Here is a 19951-nt window from a genome sequence, read left to right on the forward strand (position 1 = left end):
TAGACATTGTAATGTATTCCATCGCAATTACACATCCACACTAATCATGAATATAGGCATGTGTTTAGTAGGTCTCGATCTGATACTTGTTATGCTTGTTCAGTCGACAAGTTGTTCCTACGTCTTAAATAGACTACGGTCTATTATATCGATTTACATTTTCATCAACATAACCAACGAAACTGAACTTACACATTAAATATTGTAAAGAAGATATACTTCACTTTGAGTATTTTTTATATTTTTTAGGATAATGGAGTCTTTCCTAAACATTTTTTTAACGAATATCTCATACATCCTTACGTTAAGTTTGCGAGAAAGAAAGTAAAACGATGATTTTTTTAATTTCACGCCAAATATCAAATTTTGTAAATTTATTAGCTACTTGTGCCCCGAATGGCTCCCGTTTATTATATAGCAAATTAAAGTGCCTAGATTGTCAATTAGATTCAATGTTGTTACCAAAGTATTTACATAGGACGAAGTAACTAACATTCGCTTGTTCAGATAAATTTATATCATCCTGTTACGCGAGCTATCGTTCTCGTATCTCCGTTTTATATCAGACGATCTATTTCCTCCATTCTAGCATAAATCGTCCGTGCCGCATCAGAATTTCCTGATCTACATCTCCCATCGTATGCCCTGAATTACAGGAAGTTGATTTCGATGGCTATCTTACTTTGATCAGACTGAAATTTCAATCCTCGTAATTCACGTCGGAGCACGTTGTTATGAATTTCTTCTGATTCGCCTGTATCGAGTGCCATAAAAAAGAGAACGAGCAAACAAATTGATGAACAGATTGAGAACCGAGTAGGATTTTTTACCTCGTTCGGCAAAACTTACGAGGGTATTGACAGAGAACATCGATCCTGAGTAAACGAAAACGGAATCGTTTAATTATGATATCCTAAGTAAACTGAGACACGCGCGCCTCTTGCTGACTCGTTAATCCAAGAACAAATATCATCTCGTTTAATCTCCTCGTCCACTTAACATTTTACACTTCAATTAAAAAGATAACGCATGAAACAGTCCCTCGTACAGAGAAACCTACAAAATATGTGCATGAATAACAATTTGTTTGTTCTTATCCAGTACTAAAATCATGCGAAGAAATAAGGGCAAGAAATACAGTTTTCATAATTTCATATATGATTTAATAACACGTAATAGGCAGAATGTCGTCGTATCGTGTTCCGCGATTTCGTTTCCTCCTGGGCTCCTTCTCTCTCTCTCTCTCTCTCTCTCTCTCTCTCTCTCTCTCTCTCTCTCTCTCTCTCTCTGCAGAATCGATTAACCGGTACAATTTGTACTCAAACGGCTAATCTCCTTCGCTGTCCACAGCTCTTCGTTTAAAGGAGTGAAATTGAGTTGAGAGTCACAGCAGCCCGGTGAACGCTCGTGGTAGGGAATAGAAGTAGTAAGGGGCCTGAAAGGAAGCCCGATGGAAGGTCGGCACTGGAAGAAGAAATGTAAGAAAGAACGGAACGCATCTAAATGCCGGACTGTTCAACGTCGTTCTGTGAAGGGTACCGGCGAGGACGGGGGTGAAGAGAGCAGTGTTGGAACCAGGCTGGTGTCTCAATCAGCCAAGCAGGTTGGGGCATCTTGGACCCCTGTGGGTGGAGGATAGAGCTAGCAATGGCTGTGAACTATCCTCGAAATGAAAACAAAACTCCTGAAATTATAAACTCTTATCAAATATCAAAATTATATTTGATAAATAGCATACAGTCATTATGAAGGTATAGTAAACTATCGGATATATAATAATATTTTTCCTTCTATTTCCAGAAAAATTATAACTTTTCATAATTTCGTAGAATTTCTTAGAATTTTCTAATTCTAGCTAGAAACCTGTTGACTTTTTGTTATTTTACTAAACAGTCTAGAAAATTTCATCTCTTATTTCAGCATGAATCGCATAGTTTACAAATTTCGTAAGGTAAGAAATTCCTTGACATGAAATTTATTTATGACAGTGTTCAAACTTTTGGTTTTAATCAGGGCTTAAATCTATCGGTAATCCTTTCGGTCCCGGGCCAGTAACCAATGGTGGGGGGAAAAGAGCGACGCGCGCAGCTTCTCGGCGCAGCGGGGCAGGCCGTCACAACTCAATCTAGTGTCTCGGTGACCGTGCGTTTGTGAGTTTCTATTTTCTTCTCTTTCCGTATAGTGCGTTATAATTCTTGACACGGAATCGCAGTTTTCATTGGTGGATTAGATTGTATCTGGGATCCTATATTTTCATCTCTCTAGGCTACTAAAACAATGTGATTGTTTGTAAGGTTTGTACCTTAATATCTGTTTGTATTATCTTAGTAAACAATATTATTTCCTACGTATCGAATGTGTTTATAAAGACATTTCTCAGTAATTCTTTATGTAGATATATATCGATGCTTGTTTGTTTATTCAATCTCTAAAAGCGAATACACGATAGATTAATTAAACTTTCATTTTATGTATTTGATAAAATTCTTTGAAGTTTTTAGTATTTAATAAAGTTGTTGATGCTGGAAATACTAAAAAAGCATTTTTATTTTGATGACAGATATCAAATATAAACAAGATTAATGTTAAAATTGATTATCGCCAGTAAGAGATGAAATTTAAATTGTAATGTTGATTGTTTCTGTACGTTGCATTTTATTACAGTTCGTAATAGACGACAATATTTTAATTCTTTAAAAATACAAAACACAACTTAACTTAAAGTAAATCCATTAAATTGGTAAGAAAGTATCATTATAATTTGCATCTTTATAGAGATGTCAACTAACTAAATTCATATCATATTCATATTTAATATTTACTTGGTATCATATTTTAAGAGTCGTGAATAATATAATATCGAGTAATACATAATTTAAATACAAAATAAATAAAAGTATATCTATAAATTAATAAAGAAATATTTTTCAATAAACAACATAGCTAAGAATTTATAATGAAATAAAATTTTTCATTGAATATTCTGTATTAATATTTTACCAGATAATATAACAATCGTCACTACATATGCAATAATATATTTATTAGCCAAAACATTGACAAAAATAAATTTGAGAAAATCACAACAATCTGCATTCTTAATATAATTAATTATAGAAAACAAATAAAAGTATAATTATAGTTTACGATTGTCATGTTAATGTGATTTTATAATTTAACTTTTGTTCTCTACTAAACTAACCGCGCCGATTAAAACATCGATATAGATTGATAATTTTGCACAAGTATGTAACAATGTATACATTACGCTTCTGAATGCACTGAATGTGATTACTGATAAAAGAAAAGAAAAAGGAAGGTATGCGTCTTTATTAAGCTAATATAATATGATATAATATAATATAATAATTAATATACATAATGTGTTATAATATACTAATACACATAATTGTATTTATTAAACAAAAGATTGTATTTCTATTTACTTAGAATAAATTATATATCTAAAATACGGCTTTCGTTATAGCAAACGTTGAACTTGATTTTAAAGAGTAGGAAATTTGTAAAAAGAACTCGGCAATATATAATTACCGACCAAATCTTATTTTTTTACTTTTTTTTTTTTTTTTTTTTTCATAAAGACAATCAATTATCATTTAACGTTAAAATTGACGATGACTAAAATATTATATTTGCACCGAAGAAAACAAAGTGGAAGTATATATGAAAATATACATAATACAAAGGAAGAGATAAGTTGATATTGTCTATAAAGAGTCAAAGAAAATTCTTCGAAATGCGCTACTGCAGATCTATCAAATCTCTCTAAAGAAAACAATTGATTATTTTGATCATTTTAATAATCCTAATAATGCCAGTCATTGATAAGTGTTGAACAGTATTCTATCTCGTATGAATAGTTGCGCCTCGTAACCTGTATTTGTTTAAGCATTATTTCTTAGTGTGGAACAAATCTCTTCTGAATATCGTCACGATCACCATCGACTTAACGGCTTAATCGAATGAGATCACCAGAATCATAAGCATTGATTGAATATTCCCAAGAGCAACGATTAAATTACCATGTACCCTAATTGTAACTGTTTCAACATCTCTTTCCCTTGGTGCGTGTTTCATTCGAAACGAGATTTAAACTTGAGTGTAAAGTAAAGTTGATGATCACTGAAGGTCTATAGGGCTGGCCATCTGTCCCTCGTTGCCACGTCTGCAACGTCTTGGTGGTCCATTTTGGGGCTGGTGCGCAACAGCATCGGCACTAGCGCTGGCAATGAAGCGCTCACAGGTAGAATCTACCCCCTCTCTTTCTCTCACTATGTATGCGCGCTCCCGCACGTGCTCTCTTTCATCCCCTTCTCTTTGCTGTACTCTGCTTTTTTACTGGTAACAGTTGAGAATAGTAGAGAGAGAGAGAGAGAGAGAGAGGGAGAGAGGGAGGGAGGCAGAGTAGTAAAGTTGGAGAACATTCAACTGCGTTGTTCTGGTAGAACTTCTAACAGTGGTCCTTTCTGTCTTCTCTACTGATTGATTGGATACATTGAAAATTAAAACACATAGATTTGTGTACAGTGTGTCCCAGCGAGTGTGATGTAATCGGCGATAGAGTGATTCTACGTGAAAAAATATGAGACTTCGTTTTCGAGAAAATCTAATTTGAAATTTTGTCAAGTATACTTGGCTAATTACAGACTAGGTATGAGTAAACAATCGACAGGATGTTATTCTACCACCTTCACGATTGCTTGTACAAGACGAGAGTATTATTTTCCAACACAATCGCGATTAGTAACTTTACCAGAGTTCTAAAGTAAAAAGACGACGCGAGTTTCTGCGATTGAAGGAAGAACAAAACTTTGGAACGTTTTTCTTTTTTTAAGTCACATTTTCTATTATTTGCTGATACTAATTCAAGTAAATATAAAATGTGATTAGAAATTTTGAGAGATAAGAATACTAACTTTCGTTTACATAAATGATAGATATTTTAATACATAACTACAGCGATACTTGCTGCAGAAAAGGCGAATAAAATAAAAATAATATCGATTTTCAAATATTTGATAAGCAATGAGAATAAAATTACCGAATCTCCCGAAAATTACCGCTTAGAATTTTTAGATTTCTTGATTCTTTCAGATTATTAAGACGTCAAACGTCTTGATGTTTTCAAATTATAGATATAAGAAAAAAAACTTCTAATATTTAAAGGGTTGAAATTACGGATATCATTTCGTAGTGGCATTTATGATTCCTTAAGTTGAGTAGCAAAAGCTTTCCTATTAACTCGAATGACAAACAGAGATCCGACTTATTTTAAGAACACCATGGAATATCTCTTCCTGTTATGCATCCGTTACAAGAATCTGCAAATATATACTTGGCACCGAGCACAATGCTGAAAATGCAAGTTACGCACATCTAATGCTATAACTGCTACAAATCTATAATGACAATAAACACGTAGACAAGATAAAATTATTATTCACTTCGTTTCTTCGTTTCTTTAAAGCAATCTATAATATTAAAAAAATACGAACAGACTATTTTAGTTAATCTACAATTATAACACTAATTGATAACAAATTAATAAATATAAACAATAAGGTTTGGGTGGAACTTTTATAACACATACAAGTGTTCTTTGTGCATTTTATCACTGTTGTATCATAGGGGAAGATAGGGCAAGATGGAAAATTGTTGTTTACAAGAAACTGTGCATATGTATTACCGTGCACACAAAATGAAAACAAAGAGGTCATCAGCAGGAGTAAATATCAGTATGAAAATTTCGACGTGAAAGATTACACGTGTCATAAATTACAACGCAATTTATTCCAATTTTTCTAATTTTGTCATAAGCATACATAAACCTTGCAGTAGCGTTTTGTGCAGTTATGCATATTTCTCGTTGATCTGAAAATGGCAAATTCATATACTTTATAAGTTATTCTTTCACAAACGTAGAATTTTTGGTATAAAATAGTTTGTTATTTTATAAAGAGACACGTAAAGTATCAGCATGTTATGGAGCAAGATGGGACTGGATAAGTGAGTGAGTGAATTTTGTCAACAATGTCCGACCAAGAGACGTTATGCCATGGTCATCCCAGAGGTAACGGTCGACTAAAAACGGAAGAGAAGCAATCAACATGGAAAACAGAAATTTTAACTTCTTCGCCGTATAGGCAAGAACTACTTCATTCAGTCTAAGAAAGCATCTACAAAAAAAAAAAAAAAAAAAAAAAAAAAAAGGAAATGAAACGAAAGTTCGAGAATAGCTCCAAATGAACTAGAAGTATAAGAAAATAAAAGTTGTCTACCTTCAGTTATTCTAAAACATATTTAATAAATTATATTTCAACTATAATTAATAGAATATCATTAGATAACATACAATTGATAAAAAAAAACAATGATTATAGATTTTTTTAATTTTTATAATATCAGACTTTGTATGAATTTAACAGTGAATATATATCGGATGTAAAAGTACTTCAATAAATGTTATATGAAAAACATATTCGATTTTCTTTACATTTCTTCTTAGCTACATATACCGTCTTACCCTCCTTCCCCTATCAACGATCAAATAAAAAATAAAAGAAAGTAATATGTATATGCTAAGACAGCATGTGAAGCATTCATTTGAAACGCCCGATAATCGTACATATACGCTATTAAGTTACTGAGACAACAGAACGGTACAAAGTGGCCGATGAAAATATTAGCCGCATATATACATACATAGATATCATAATGCGGAATTAAATTACATTAATTGCGAACTTTCTGTAGCTACATTTTATTGTTATTTATAAATTCATATGGAAGTGTTACAGATTCTTTAAATCCTTGAAATTAAACCTGTATAAATTTACAACTGTTTTAGAAAGATGTCACGTTGGTTCGATCAATCGAGCATACTCCTGATGAGTGTGATGTTGTTTAATACAGTAATGTGGAATACAGCGAAAAGTTCGATAATGAAGTGTGAGGAAGCAAAATTAAAATGCGCCTTCAGAACAGGCTGTGGCGCAGCTCTGCAACATTATCTCACGGGTTGTGCACCCGTTCTCCAAGGGAATGATTGTTCCGAAACCTGCCAACATGCCCTTATTGCTCTTACAAGCACCGATGAGGGCAAAGAACTTATGACAGTACTTATTATATTATCTCTGCTTTTGATAAAAAATAAATATTGTTTATTCTGATTAATATCAATGTAAATATTCAACGATACAACACTAACAACGAATATTTTAAACTAATATTTTATTCTACGCAAATCTTTTATAAGCATAACAATTTGTAACACAAATTCAAAAACATATACAAATATTTATAAACAATATATATATATATATATATATATATATATATATAATATGTTTATAAACGATATGTTAGGTTACTTTTTTCTTTCTTTGTTTTTTGTTCTTTCTTTTTAATAATAAAGGTTAAGCCATTTCAAGATACCGAATTTAATTCAAATTAATAAATTTATTCCTTGTATTATTATTGTAAATTTCTTGATCTTCAAGTTGTATCATTACGTCTATTTAAATTTTATTTGTGTGCACTTTGTTTATATGGAGGATACAATTTTTTAATGAATATTTATATCTTGTTTTTGTTACTTAGTGTGAATGTGAGGATGAATTATGTTCGGAGTCGAAACAAAGAGTAGAAATATGTAGATCGTCTGTAACAATGGCAATGAATAGGACAAGGGTGTCCTGCAGAATAGCAACTTGGATTTGTAATGCAGACGCTCTTTGCCAAACTGCGCTTACATATTACAATAAATATTGCAAGAGTATGTTTCAAGGACGAAAGTGTACTAGACGGTAAATATGTTTTTTAATACGAAAATAAATAAAGTCTAAAGAATATGTGATACGAAGTTACAAAATAATTTATGTAATACACAAATGACTTCTTAAGGCAAATATTTTAGATGTAGAAATTCGATAAATATCTTAACAAGACAAGAAAAGGCTGCAAAATTGAATACATGTCAGTGTGATGGTTTTGAAGAATACGATTGCAAAGGAATTCATAGAAATATGAATCTTTTATGTTTTGGAAAAACACATCATGGTTACCGTGATGTTAATGTCGAGGATGATAGGGAAAGTGAATTTCTAACACCAAACATGAGTCTTAGAGGAAACGGTGTTCAAATATTAATGGACAGAGAATTACTTTTACTTTCTTTATTGATTTATCACATACTTAAAGCGAGACAAGGCAAGATTACTCGTTATATTATACTTTCTCACTTTGAAATATATACTACTGCACATAAAATAAATTTTGATTATTTTACAAATAACATAAGCATCTAAATTTATAGATTGTGATACTTTGAAAAATTGAGTTTAAATATTTCATTTTAATTTATCGAAAATTCTATTTTTTCAGACTGATGATTAGAAAGAATCCAGAAAGATCTCCAAAAAGCAACAGTATTCCATGAAACCAATAACCAAAGATCTTTATCAACATTCTTAATCAATATTTGAACAATTTGATACTGGTATTAGTGGATTACTTTTTCAATATGATAAATAATTTAACAGCATGACCAACGAATGCATAACTTACGAAATATTTTTCCATGGGTTTATTATCAAATTTGCACAAATGGAAAAAACGGAGAGGAAGAAGCCTTGTACAGTAAAAATATTGTATAGTGATTGTATTATAGTATCTATAATTGAATAATTCGTTGCAAGTATTTAGTTATAAATCAGTTTTATTTATGAAGATATAATTATGTAAATATCTACATACCGAAATACGCGAACATTGTTTTTCCCTCTCTCTCTCTCTCTCTCTCTCTCTCTCTCTCTCTCTCTCTCTCTTTTTTTTACCAGATTTATATTCTCGAAAATTCTTCTCTTGTAGAAAAATATTTCCTTAAAAGGACCTCCAACGCAAATATATTACATTTATTTTGGAAAAAATATGATTATTAACATTTATTCTACTAAGAAAATATGAAGATAATAAAACAATTCTGTCGTAAATTGTTTTCCGAAAAGAAGGACCGAAGTGAAATTAATGTAAAGAGAATAATGTTCTTTAAGAACAACAAATTTTCCGGATACGTACGGTATATTGTTATATTTATGCGTGTTTGAGCGTGTGTAAATGTTTTTATACTATTTTTAGATATTTGTTTTTATATCTAATAATGATGATTTGTTAAAACATCGTTAATAAAAGCATAATTGAAGTTCGAAGTTTCTACAGTTTGTATTCTAATTACATGAAAAGTTACCGAGTAAATAAATAAGAAAACGAAGGTTATACAAAATGATGTGCTACAAAAAATTTACTAAATATAAATTGTCTGCAATTTTATTATAATTTATGGAGTTCAAATATTTCAAATATTTCACTTTAATATTATCTAGTATTTATTTTATTGTATAATATTTAATTGATATTATGACAAGGAGTAGATTTATATCTCATTAACTTTGAAATATTAATAAATGTATTTACAATCTTGTGTTCTTGAAACTTACTTTCATTGCTTATTTGTTCTTATAAAAAGTACGACGCTTTTATACAATATTTTTCTGTGTATATTGAAAGTTTTTAATTTCGCAATATGAGAACAAAATTTTCGTGTACCTGATATTAAATATAAGAAAGTGTAACATGAAGAAGCGTCTTTCATGATTTTATTGGATCATTTTATTAATTAAATGTATCGAAAAAATAAACAATCTAAGGAAATCCGTCATCATCTTCTTCTGCCATTTCCTTAGCAAGCTCTAAATCTTGTTGTTCTCTTTCTCTACGTTCTTCAGCCGATTCAAGATCTTTACCATAGGACTTTGGAGGATACCTCATAGCCTTAACACTTTGATTGTGTAAGTCTAAACAAAAAGTAATTCTTTGATGAAACGCGAGTAATGGTTCTTTAGTACAATAAATATCCGTAGTTTCTTTGCTACGCATGTATCCATTTTCTGGTTCTAAGGTAGCTTCGATTACACCATCTCTAATAGCTTTAGCAACAATAAATTCAGCATCGACACTAGAATCCAAACCAAGCTTCTTTGCAATATCTGTGGGAGAAATTCGGGAATAGGACAGTCCAATTGACCTAATTGCAGTTTTAATAACATTGTGCCTCAATCTCAGGATTAAAGTAAATGTATGATCGGCTCTAAATTGTGGGCCAAAGTTTTCTAAAACTTCCCCAAAACGTTGAAGATTTCCTAAACGCACAGCCTGAGTCAGTTGGAAATATGGAGCTAATGCACGACGCATAGCAGCTTGTCTGAAAGTTTGACGTTCTGGAATATCTCCAAGTAAAAGTTCCACAGTTACAGCCAGTTTTTGCACTGTTTGACGGAAACCTACTGCAGTACTTTGTGGAGCTTTTCTAAGAGCCTGTAAGAAAGATAAAACATTAATTTTAAATTACACAATTTTTATTCGGAATTTTATTTCTTCTGATAACATTTTGATTTGAAATTTATATATTAAGAAGAATGTCGACTTACCTGTACTAAATACTTATGTGCAGCAGAATATTCTAATCTAGCAGCTTTGATGCGTCCCAAATAATATAAAAATCTAGCCCATTCGTTATTGCTGGCAGATTCTGGGAAAGTTGATTTCAGTACAAGTTTATCTGCCTGATCATACAAATTATAATGTAAATAGTTCCGTAATAAACAATTAATTAATACAGCCTGTCCTTCAAAGTCATTTCTAAGCGTTGCCGTTCTCAATCTCAAGTGCAATATTCCGCGAATTTTATCCAGTCTCCCAATTAATTCATATGCCCTTGAATAATAGAAATAACATTTGGCAGCAATCAGGTCAATTGTACGTCTATTTTGAGCAATAATTTTTTGCAACAATGCCTCAGAGCATTGAACGGATTCTTCGTGTTTTCCAGCATCAATTAAACGTACGAGAACTAGTAAATGAATGTAAGTATCAATTTCAGGTAGTGGAGTTATGGTGGAGATGCGAAGTTTCTGCGTTTCTTCAAATTCAGCAGAGTCTTCTAACCATGACAGTAATGCATCACGTTCGGCACATGGTTTAGGATAAAAACTTAGAATTACTCCACGCAGGACGTTCGAGTTTAATCTGCGACGTGTATTAGGTAGCGTACGCAAAGCTCTTAAAATAAAACGTGGTTCTTTGCTTTGTACAGCTTTTTCTATTTGACGAGCATGCTCGCGTATATCATATATTGTTTGAAGATCAGCATCTTTTTTATCACAAACATCTCCATCACCATTTTGACCCTCAAAGATTATTTCAACATCCATAGCTTCAGGATTTTTAGCCGTAGGTACACCCATTTTAGTTCCTCTATGGAAATTAGATTTCTGTTAAGCACAATATTCTAATCTTATTACGTACAATATCATTTAATTTTTACAAGCTTCTCAATATAGACGTACGCGCGCGCGCGCGCGTGTGTGTGTGTGTGTGTGTGTGTGTGTACATATACCTATAATATCCAACTCATTGTATCACATTTTCTAATAAAATAATTTTGTAAATTATCCAATATTTATAAAAAGTATTATATAAAACTAAAAATATGAAGCTAGATTTAAACTTTGTAATAAAAAATTTAATAACCAAATTCAAACTTCTTTGTTGTCAAATTAATATGGTATTCTCTTTAAATAAATCTTTCACATTTTATGATTTTGTTATTTGATATGAGGCTTGTAACGTGTAAAAGAAACAATTACTGAAAAGTAAGAGTAACATTTTACATTCACCTTTGCTTTAAACTTTTGCAGAAAAACTGAAGATTCCTAATACAAGTGCAATTCTACGTTTTCATCGCACCAATTCACAGTTGTACTTAAACCCAATCCAACCATCAGCGAAAAATTTAACGAAGTTCCAGCTAGGGTTTTTCGCCTCCGCATAAATTATTCATTTTTTCGCAACTTATCATAATACCAAAATTATTAAAATTATTGTTAATATTTAAGCAATTTCTTATGTATAAAACTTTGTATTTGCTATAAAGTATACATAATATAAAATTATCTGATATTAAATGTATATAATCTATAAATATATATCGTAAATTTTTTTCATTATAAGTGTTTAATATTTTAAACATTTTATATGGAAAAATTACTTACTTTTTTTATTATAATAAATTGTTGATAAGTAGCGTAATTCATTGGTTTGTATAATTCAATCACTGTTGGCCATCTAACTAAATAATTAGGTCAATGGATAAGAGAGCGATTAGTACACGATCATATTCGTGGATTAAGTAGGCATGAGATAACCTTGGTAGCAAATAATACAATATTTTTAATTATGATGATGTAAATAATTGTGTTAAAATAAAATCAAGGATTTTACTTATTAGCTTTCATGTCACATGTCAACATGAATTTAAGCAAAAGCGAAAAATTGTTGGCCGCTAAGAAAAAGGTATAATGTTTTGAAGTATTGACAGCTACATAAGTATCTTTTTTAATATTCAATTTACGTACAAAAAATTTATACTTATATTTATAGGACTTCGTAAGTTCTAGCAACATTTTAATTATTCATTCTCTTATATTTCTGTATCTTTGAATATTTAGGTTATGTTAGCTGTCAGACGCTTATTGAATTTTAATTTCACATAATATTTACGCTTTAAAACGTAAATAAATAATTTGGAAAACCTTATGATTTCATAAGTTAGATTAGTATAAAAAAATGTTATCGTTACTTATGTTTCATAAAACTTCCTTTTTTTGTTAGCTCAGGGAATTTCAATTAAGAAAAATGCAAAATAATCCAGATGATTCTGTGAAACAAAAACGTCACTCTGTCAATTCATTACCTTTGCAGGTGAAAGAAATTTATATATTATAATAATTATTACATCTTTTTATTTAAATCCATGTGCATATGCAATCACATTTCTCCTTGTAATCTTTATTATATTTTAATTGTCGTAAAATGCGAAAAGTTTTTAATTAATTTGTTAAATTTTGCAGTATCAAAACGCAGAAACTGATACATCACATTTAGAAGGTGTAACTAATGCATCGACAATAGGAAATGTGGAAAATGATATAGTTCAAGAATTTCAAAAAGATGAAGTACTATCCACAAATTCAGTGGTAACTTCAGAAAATACCATAAATCATGATAAAGTACATTATTCTACAGAAGAAACTATCAACACAGAAAGTGTACAAGAAATTAATACATCAGAAGCAGCGAGTAAAGTGGATTTTTATGATCTTCCAAAAGTACAAAAAGAACATCTCTTGGAGATGGCTTCTGCAGTTGCAGATGTTTTAACAAATGAGTCAGAACATATAGAAACATCTCTTGATACTGATTTAATGTATCATAATCAATTTTTAAGTCCTTATATGGAAGAGCAGAAAAAAGTTGTTAATGAATTGCATATTGAGCTTAGTAATGCTGTAAGTGTATATATGTATGTAAATTTTATAGAAAGTATCTAGATCTAAACGTTGAAAAAAGAAATAGTTCAGAAATAAAATTGTTTTAATAATTTGATTAGCGTAGCAGGATTTCAGAGTTAGAAGCCAAATTAGAAGGAAAAGAAACAGAATTTCAGATAGAATTGGCACAAGAAATAGATCCTTTAAAAGAGCAACTTCAGGTTCATACCCAGACTACCGGCATTCTAATAGCAGAAAAAGCAGAACTTACTGCTGCTCTTAGTCAAGCTCAACAAAGCATTAGACAAAGTTCAGGTTTGTTATTTTAATTAATGAGACATTCCAGGCAGGCGTGTGCACGTACGTACGTGATTATAAATTCTTAATAAATTAAAAATTAATATATTTTTTAGAGGAATCTGAAGAAATGACAAGAAAATTAAAAAATTCACAAATTCGCATAGCTGAATTAGAGAAAGAAATATCTACTGTAAAAAATAATAATGAAGAATTGAGGAAAAACATTCATCAATTACAAAGTGAATATGATTCTCTTAATAACAGATTTTTTGAATTGAAGAAAGAAAAAGAGGATTTGAGTTTAGAAGCATCAGAATTAAAGCAAAAATTGAATTTGAAGAAAACAGAATTAATTGCTGTTCAACAAGAACTTCAAGAAAAAACAGCGTTGCTTTCATTGAGCGAACTTAGAATACAACAGGTAATACATGTGCATTATCGTTGGTTAACTGTATGTGAAACATTTTTCATATACTTCTTTGCCTTTGTAGATGAAAGTTGCTACAACAACAGAAGAGGAGAAACATGCAGTAATTCTTTTGGAGCAAGAATTAGCACAAACTAAAGAAGCTCTGAAAATTGTTAGTGTTGAAAAGGATGAAGCCAATAAACAGTACCAGAATTATGTTAAACAATTAGATACCCAGCAGGCAAAATTATTAGAAGAGGTATTTTTATATTCTCTGTAATGAAATTCGAAGGTGCAACGAAATATCATAAATTTTCTAAAAATTAAATGTCATTTTATAGATAAAAACACAAAGAGGTGGTATAGAAGATTTACAACGTAGAGAACAAAGTTATATACAAAGGATTTCAGAGCTTGAGCAACAATTACAACAAGAAAGAGAAAAAGCAGGGAATTTATCATCTTTACAAGATCGTAAAGATGAAACGGATAATCTGCTGAAAAATATAGATGAACTTACATTGGAACAAGAAAGGCTTCACATTTTATTATCTGAGAAGGTAACATTTTTGTACTGATTTTTACTATAGAAAGTAAATAAAAGTTATTTAAAATTACATCGATTTATTGATTAATTAAAATTTTCTTCCATATATTTAGGATTCACAAATTGAAATGTTGACAAAAAATCTAAATGATTTACGAGATGCAAATAATCAAGGAACAGAAGTAACAAAACTAGTCAGTGCTCTCGAAAGTGAACAGTTAGGGGCATCGAGAGCAGTTCAGCAAAATCGACAGTTAAAAGAGCAACTGACTGATATGGAAAATGCGTTTGTTTCTTTGGTAAGCGTAACATTAAATATTGATAAAACATTATTAATGATATGGTAAATGAGAGTAAATAAACTATATAAATTTTTAATACAATTTTAAGAGTAATGCTAAATTGGATTTAACTGAACAACTTCAAGCGGAGCGTTCTATAGGAAGAAAGTTAAACGTTCAGTTAAATAACGTAGAAAGTGAGTTGGGACAACTGAAAGAAAAATTAAGGGAAAAAGAAGCTATTCTTGAAGAGGTTGAAAAAGAAAGACTTCAAAATGCTCAAATAGCAGATCAAATACAGCATTATCAAGCTCAATCGCATCATGTAGATACTTTTCAACGAGAACTTCAACATGCTATAGTAATTATCTGTTTAATTATATTAAAAGATTTCGTTCATTGATGTTAAACATTTTTCTTGCTCTATTTCTGTTTCAGATCACTATAGAAAGATTAGAAAAGGAAAAACAAACACTTATGGAGAAATTGAAAGAAAAAAATGTAGCCAGTTCCATCTCCGAAGTTGATTCACATTCTGTGAATGCTAATAATAATGTATCAAAATCGGGAGAAAAAGTACATGTAGAAAGCTCAAACGAAAATGATGTTATTATATCTGAACCTGTAAAAAAGCTTGAACAAAGATTTAAAGAAACAATGGAACGAGTCGCAGAGCTTACAGAAGAGAAACAGAAGCTTGAACATCTCGTTTTACAGCTTCAAAGTGAAACAGAGACAATAGGTACAAATAGATGGTTTTTAAATAATTATTTACACTCTAACTTTATCTTTATATTCATAGAATTATCTCCCTTCTTTATTTTTAGGAGAATATATAACATTATATCAAAAACAAAGAGCTGTTCTACAAAACAGAGCAATAGAAAGAGAACAGGTATTTCGACAATTACTTGAACAGAGAAATCAGCAACAAGAGCAATTACATAAATTAAAGGTTTTGGTTAGTGATTTTCTTAGCAAGGAATACATACGTTCCAATGGAACAGAATGTCAAGTTGAAACAGGTACTTATAATATTCTATTTCAATTATCTTACCTGAAATTTATTTACATAATAAAAGTGATATTGTATTGATCAAAAGAGATTAACATGTACTCCAACTTATATTATATATATATATATATATATAACCATTATTAATTAGTCGAAATTTAACGAAACAAATTATTTTTCAGCAATGGGTTCTAGTGATTCTGTATCTATAAAAAGAAAAGAGGAAGTAATAGATCCACAAGTAGAAAATAAAAGTGTTTCGGAACTCCTAGATGTTCTGACAGAGATAAAAGATTGTAAAGATTCCTGTATGTTTGAACCGAATTTTCATCCATGTCCTTGGTGTTCCGGAAAGTTACTTACAGTATAAAGCATATGTTATGTATATATCTTATATATTTTTTAGTATAGAACATTAATATAAAATTTTTAATCGACAACGATTTGTAGAACAATTGTATATAAGGTAAAATCCATAAAAATTGCAATTTGTAAGTGATTGATATGAAAAAAGGAATGTTTTCCCCAAAAGCAATTGCTCTTTTCTATAAGGTATGAAAAAAAAAGAAAAAATCATTTAAGCCTAAAATATTATTTAAAGAATTGTTGAAGATATATAAAGTATTTTTTAAGTAATTATCTTTTTCCGTACATTGCTTTATTGCTTTCTTCTTAATGGAAAATATATATTTCTCTACAAAAAGTAAAAATTAGTTCTATTTTAAATATATTAAATAAAGAAATATATGGAATTTTATATTCAAAAATACTTTATTTAACATGTTTATAAAAATCAAATTTTTATCATTGTTAATTTCTATTATATCTATATCCTATATATTATAAGAATTCTATTATTTCAATGTAAGTAAATTTAAAGTAAAAAGTAATATTTACCCTTTTATCATATTTTCGATTGACCATTTAAAAAAATAATAAAAGACATCTATTATAATTCAACTTATACTTTCAATTTTTTTAGAAATTTTGAGTCTCCGTCAGCGATACTTGTTCTTTCTGTACAATCTTCAATAATAAAAGCAGCTTTTCCTCTACGTCTTCTTTCTAAAGAAAAGGACAAATAACTTAATAATTATATTATATTATCTCCATTTTCATGAAAATTTGCACTTTTACATGCAATAGTACATCACCTGCTCTTAACAGAAGTCTTTTACACTGATGTAATATCGAAGCTTTTGCTTGAACTTCATTCAAACCCAATAAACATGCCAAATTTATAAGATCATAAGGATTTCTTATTGTCTTGATATCACTGACACCACTGGATAATATTACATTCTAAATAAACAAGATAGTTAATTAGAAATTTGTTTGTTATTTAAACATGGATTTTAAAGAAATATCCTTTGTACGTTTGCCAATAAATCTTTCGATATTTAATAACATTATTATCTATAGGCTAAGCATTAATATAAATTAATATTTATATTAGTGCTGTTTTGTAATATACGACTATGTAGTGTTAAAAAACGGTTATTTTCATTTATACATAAATATTTCTATACCTTACTCTTTCCGTATGTATGAAAGAGATGAGAATAATGGATAGTATTTTTTCTGGATTCAACATTTAATAGATCTACATATTGTATTTCAAAATGTATTCCTCTTTCAATTGCTTGATCATACAGCTTTTTATTAAGTTTAAACGATGTAGCATTCGACCTTAATGTAATTATATCCGCATTTAATTGAGTACATGCAAATTGTAAAGCACTTTGTGTTTTTGGAGCAAAAGCATATAGATCGAATTTTTTTAAACTGGAACAATGATTCACTATATGCGTTTTTGCAAAATCAGAACAAAAGAAAGTAATTCGACTAAAAATTCTTAATCTTCCGTCAAATTCTTTTCTTATACTTCCAATGTCGATTGTTTCAAGAACGATACCCTGTGATGTTTCACTATCACCACCCTTTTTTTTCCTCTTTTTCTCTGTTCCAAGTACACTTTCATCCACATTAGTATTTATTGCCACTGTTTTGAATCCATATTCACATAATTTTGATAAAATAGGATATAGATTTTGTGTTTGATACCCTGGTACATTCACACATAAATCGTAAAATCCTGTACTTTCTCTGATATCCATTTTTATGAAATATTAGATTTACACCGTAAATGCTCTTTATTTTTAATTAAATATGTTGTAAATTTATTTATAATGTTTGGTTGAAGCTATGATTTAGAAATTAACATCTTCTAATTTTTTTCGTCAATACTTCTTTGACAGTGCTTCGACTAATCCTAACCTAGAATTTTTATGTATGTAGACACAAAATACATTTATATATGTATTATACTACTAAGCGATATCTTTTGGTTAATAAAATCATATTATGAAAATCATAATATTTTTGTCAAAAATGTTGACTATGAAAGGAAATGCTATTTAATATTTTTTGAAGAACTTCATTTATTCACATCAATTTATTATTCACTAAATTACCATATTTATTACAGATTGTAATTATGAATTGTCTTCATTAACACGTTGTCTATGTCACGTAAATTTAAGGGTTAGTTTATGAAATAAAATAGCTAAGTCGTAACACAACTATTGTCTTTATTTTCTAGCACAGCACAGGTTTACACTGATTGGAGAGATGTTCACTGTTCGATGGTTTTGTCTATTTTCTCCCTAGGTGTTCTCGTCTCATTACGGAGGAAAGCTCGGTGTGGGTGTGCGGACACCCATTAACAACGCGGATTCGCTGTTTGCACCACTTCCGTTAGGAAAAGTAAGGGTAACGATCCACGATGCCAATTGGTTGGTTATAGGTCATGTTAATAAATGAAGATAGGAGGAGAAAGCCTCCTATCAACGCGGCTAGTAGGTAATATTGTTTATGGGGAAAATCAGCTTTTTCGTTAGTCAAGTATTGGGTTTTTCCCATTAGGTAACTACCTGCTTTCCCCGTAATTAGTAAGGACGTATAACAACCTAAGGGCTGTTTCAAGGACCATCCATAAACAGATAACAGAAATAATAAACTTAAAAAGTTTAAGTTTATGGTGGATCCCTGGGGTAATTGAGGGTGCGCGGTGGCCTCTGATAAAATTGACGTTACAACTGCCACGACACCCGTATTCGGGTGTCAGCAAAGTATCTGTCGTTCGTCGTAGGCATTTGAAAAGATATTCCATAATAATAAATTGTTAATTAATAATTAATTGTAATAATAGTTGAATTGTTATAAAATAAAAATACGAAAATGGTTTGTTAAAGAAATGATTTAGAATGTAAAACTTTAAAGCATTCTATACATAGTTGAGGTTGGTCGGGACAATTCGGGCAATAAATTGTTGTTTTCTTCAAATTCTTTTGCACCTTTGTTCCGTCCATTCGACGTCCTTTATTTGCATAACATAGTTTGCATGCGTGTCTAATGCTTCTTCCGGAATCATTTTTTCGAACGGCGATATTATGCTGACCCCGTCGAAGACAAGGATTTTTTATATTTTCAGACAACTCTAATAATTTTGCAACTAATAATTGTCTAAATATTCTAATATTTATATTTTTTCTTGTTGCAATTTTGTAAACCGTCAAAGCGTTTACAACAGAAATTCCCAGAAAGAATGAGTGCCAAGTTTTCCGTACCATTTGATTCCTTTTCTAATTGTGGTGGCATCAGAAACCATTTGGTCGGAATAATCTATATCACACTTTCCTTCATTATATTCAACAACAGCTAGTGGTTTTAATGTTGCGAGCGAATGAAACGAAAGATCATTCTTGAGACCACCACTTGAGCGATTCGCATTACTAAAATATCGATGGGAACACCTAGCAGAGAACGCTTGGTACTGCTGTACACGTGGCCTGACGCAGACCGTTCTTTGAAAACACGCGTGGCAGTCAACGTGTTAACAAAGCCATATATGTAGTAATATTATATCTTATAGCTGTTTTTAAATTTATTAAATTTAAATAATTTTAAAAACATTTAGAAATGTTTAAATAA

General features: G+C 30.3%; 4 protein-coding genes and 1 long non-coding RNA gene across 14 annotated transcripts; 3 read left to right on the forward strand and 2 right to left on the reverse strand.

Moving 5' to 3' along the window:
* Positions 1 to 1340: 1340 nt before the first annotated feature.
* On the forward strand, positions 1341 to 9227 carry LOC126871646 (growth arrest-specific protein 1-like). Of its 7 annotated transcripts, none has more exons than XM_050630664.1 (6): positions 1341 to 1751; positions 2014 to 2150; positions 6869 to 7136; positions 7621 to 7826; positions 7937 to 8229; positions 8404 to 9227. In XM_050630664.1, exons 2-6 carry the CDS (start codon positions 2059 to 2061, stop codon positions 8406 to 8408), a joined length of 864 nt encoding a protein of 287 aa, XP_050486621.1. In that variant the 5' UTR covers positions 1341 to 1751; positions 2014 to 2058; the 3' UTR covers positions 8409 to 9227. The 7 variants fall into 7 exon arrangements, with proteins under 7 accessions (XP_050486621.1, XP_050486620.1, XP_050486618.1 ...); XM_050630661.1 differs by adding an exon at positions 5980 to 6164 and having other exon boundaries at positions 1343 to 4672; XM_050630662.1 differs by adding an exon at positions 5980 to 6164 and having other exon boundaries at positions 1343 to 2294.
* Positions 8810 to 11882, reverse strand: LOC126871643 (probable 26S proteasome non-ATPase regulatory subunit 3). 2 transcript variants are annotated; one of them, XM_050630655.1, is made up of 3 exons: positions 11754 to 11882; positions 10506 to 11331; positions 8810 to 10392 (listed from the first exon to the last, which is right to left on the reverse strand). In XM_050630655.1, the coding sequence occupies exons 2-3, from the start codon at positions 11319 to 11321 to the stop codon at positions 9721 to 9723; spliced, it is 1488 nt and encodes a 495-aa protein (XP_050486612.1). In that variant the 5' UTR covers positions 11322 to 11331; positions 11754 to 11882; the 3' UTR covers positions 8810 to 9720. The 2 variants fall into 2 exon arrangements, with proteins under 2 accessions (XP_050486612.1, XP_050486614.1); XM_050630657.1 differs by having other exon boundaries at positions 10506 to 11348; positions 11754 to 11871.
* A 323-nt stretch (positions 11883 to 12205) lies between these two features.
* Positions 12206 to 16398, forward strand: LOC126871641 (golgin subfamily A member 2-like). Of its 2 annotated transcripts, XM_050630648.1 has the most exons (12): positions 12206 to 12429; positions 12748 to 12837; positions 12987 to 13424; positions 13526 to 13721; positions 13820 to 14127; positions 14198 to 14374; positions 14457 to 14675; positions 14776 to 14961; positions 15053 to 15304; positions 15382 to 15685; positions 15771 to 15968; positions 16141 to 16398. In XM_050630648.1, exons 1-12 carry the CDS (start codon positions 12370 to 12372, stop codon positions 16326 to 16328), a joined length of 2616 nt encoding a protein of 871 aa, XP_050486605.1. In that variant the 5' UTR covers positions 12206 to 12369; the 3' UTR covers positions 16329 to 16398. The 2 variants fall into 2 exon arrangements, with proteins under 2 accessions (XP_050486605.1, XP_050486606.1); XM_050630649.1 differs by lacking the exon at positions 12748 to 12837.
* Positions 16399 to 16531: 133 nt separating this feature from the next.
* LOC126871647 (ribonuclease P protein subunit p30) lies at positions 16532 to 18625 on the reverse strand. 2 transcript variants are annotated; one of them, XR_007691705.1, is made up of 4 exons: positions 17488 to 18625; positions 17113 to 17260; positions 16856 to 17023; positions 16532 to 16652 (listed from the first exon to the last, which is right to left on the reverse strand). XR_007691705.1 is itself a non-coding variant. In XM_050630668.1 (3 exons), the coding sequence occupies exons 1-3, from the start codon at positions 18073 to 18075 to the stop codon at positions 16920 to 16922; spliced, it is 840 nt and encodes a 279-aa protein (XP_050486625.1). In that variant the 5' UTR covers positions 18076 to 18625; the 3' UTR covers positions 16711 to 16919. The 2 variants fall into 2 exon arrangements, 1 of the variants encoding a protein (XP_050486625.1); XM_050630668.1 differs by lacking the exon at positions 16532 to 16652 and having other exon boundaries at positions 16711 to 17023.
* A 52-nt stretch (positions 18626 to 18677) lies between these two features.
* LOC126871649 (uncharacterized) lies at positions 18678 to 19219 on the forward strand. The gene is made up of 2 exons (XR_007691706.1): positions 18678 to 18816; positions 18884 to 19219. It is a non-coding gene; the product is annotated as an uncharacterized LOC126871649 (long non-coding RNA).
* The last annotated feature ends 732 nt before the right edge of the window (positions 19220 to 19951 follow it).

The sequence above is a fragment of the Bombus huntii genome, chromosome 12 (genome assembly GCF_024542735.1).
Source record: "Bombus huntii isolate Logan2020A chromosome 12, iyBomHunt1.1, whole genome shotgun sequence".
NCBI classification, from domain to species: domain Eukaryota; kingdom Metazoa; phylum Arthropoda; class Insecta; order Hymenoptera; family Apidae; genus Bombus; species Bombus huntii.

What these genes read in the sequence shown, in the direction of transcription:
- LOC126871646 (XM_050630661.1), top strand. Translation starts at nt 6,052, where the DNA reads ATGTCCGACCAAGAGACGTTATGCCATGGTCATCCCAGAGGTAACGGT. An exon ending in TTAACTTCTTCGCCGTATAG is followed by an intron (nt 6,165 to 6,868) that starts GCAAGAACTACT and finishes CAACTGTTTTAG; the next exon opens with AAAGATGTCACGTTGGTTCG. An exon ending in AGGGCAAAGAACTTATGACA is followed by an intron (nt 7,137 to 7,620) that starts GTACTTATTATA and finishes TTTGTTACTTAG; the next exon opens with TGTGAATGTGAGGATGAATT.
- LOC126871643 (XM_050630655.1), bottom strand. Translation starts at nt 11,321, where the DNA reads ATGGGTGTACCTACGGCTAAAAATCCTGAAGCTATGGATGTTGAAATA. An exon ending in CACATAAGTATTTAGTACAG is followed by an intron (nt 10,393 to 10,505) that starts GTAAGTCGACAT and finishes TCTTTCTTACAG; the next exon opens with GCTCTTAGAAAAGCTCCACA.
- LOC126871641 (XM_050630648.1), top strand. Translation starts at nt 12,370, where the DNA reads ATGTCACATGTCAACATGAATTTAAGCAAAAGCGAAAAATTGTTGGCC. An exon ending in AAAATGCGTTTGTTTCTTTG is followed by an intron (nt 14,962 to 15,052) that starts GTAAGCGTAACA and finishes TACAATTTTAAG; the next exon opens with AGTAATGCTAAATTGGATTT. An exon ending in AAGTGAAACAGAGACAATAG is followed by an intron (nt 15,686 to 15,770) that starts GTACAAATAGAT and finishes CTTTATTTTTAG; the next exon opens with GAGAATATATAACATTATAT.
- LOC126871647 (XM_050630668.1), bottom strand. Translation starts at nt 18,075, where the DNA reads ATGGATATCAGAGAAAGTACAGGATTTTACGATTTATGTGTGAATGTA. An exon ending in ATACATACGGAAAGAGTAAG is followed by an intron (nt 17,261 to 17,487) that starts GTATAGAAATAT and finishes TTGTTTATTTAG; the next exon opens with AATGTAATATTATCCAGTGG. An exon ending in AAGACTTCTGTTAAGAGCAG is followed by an intron (nt 17,024 to 17,112) that starts GTGATGTACTAT and finishes CCTTTTCTTTAG; the next exon opens with AAAGAAGACGTAGAGGAAAA.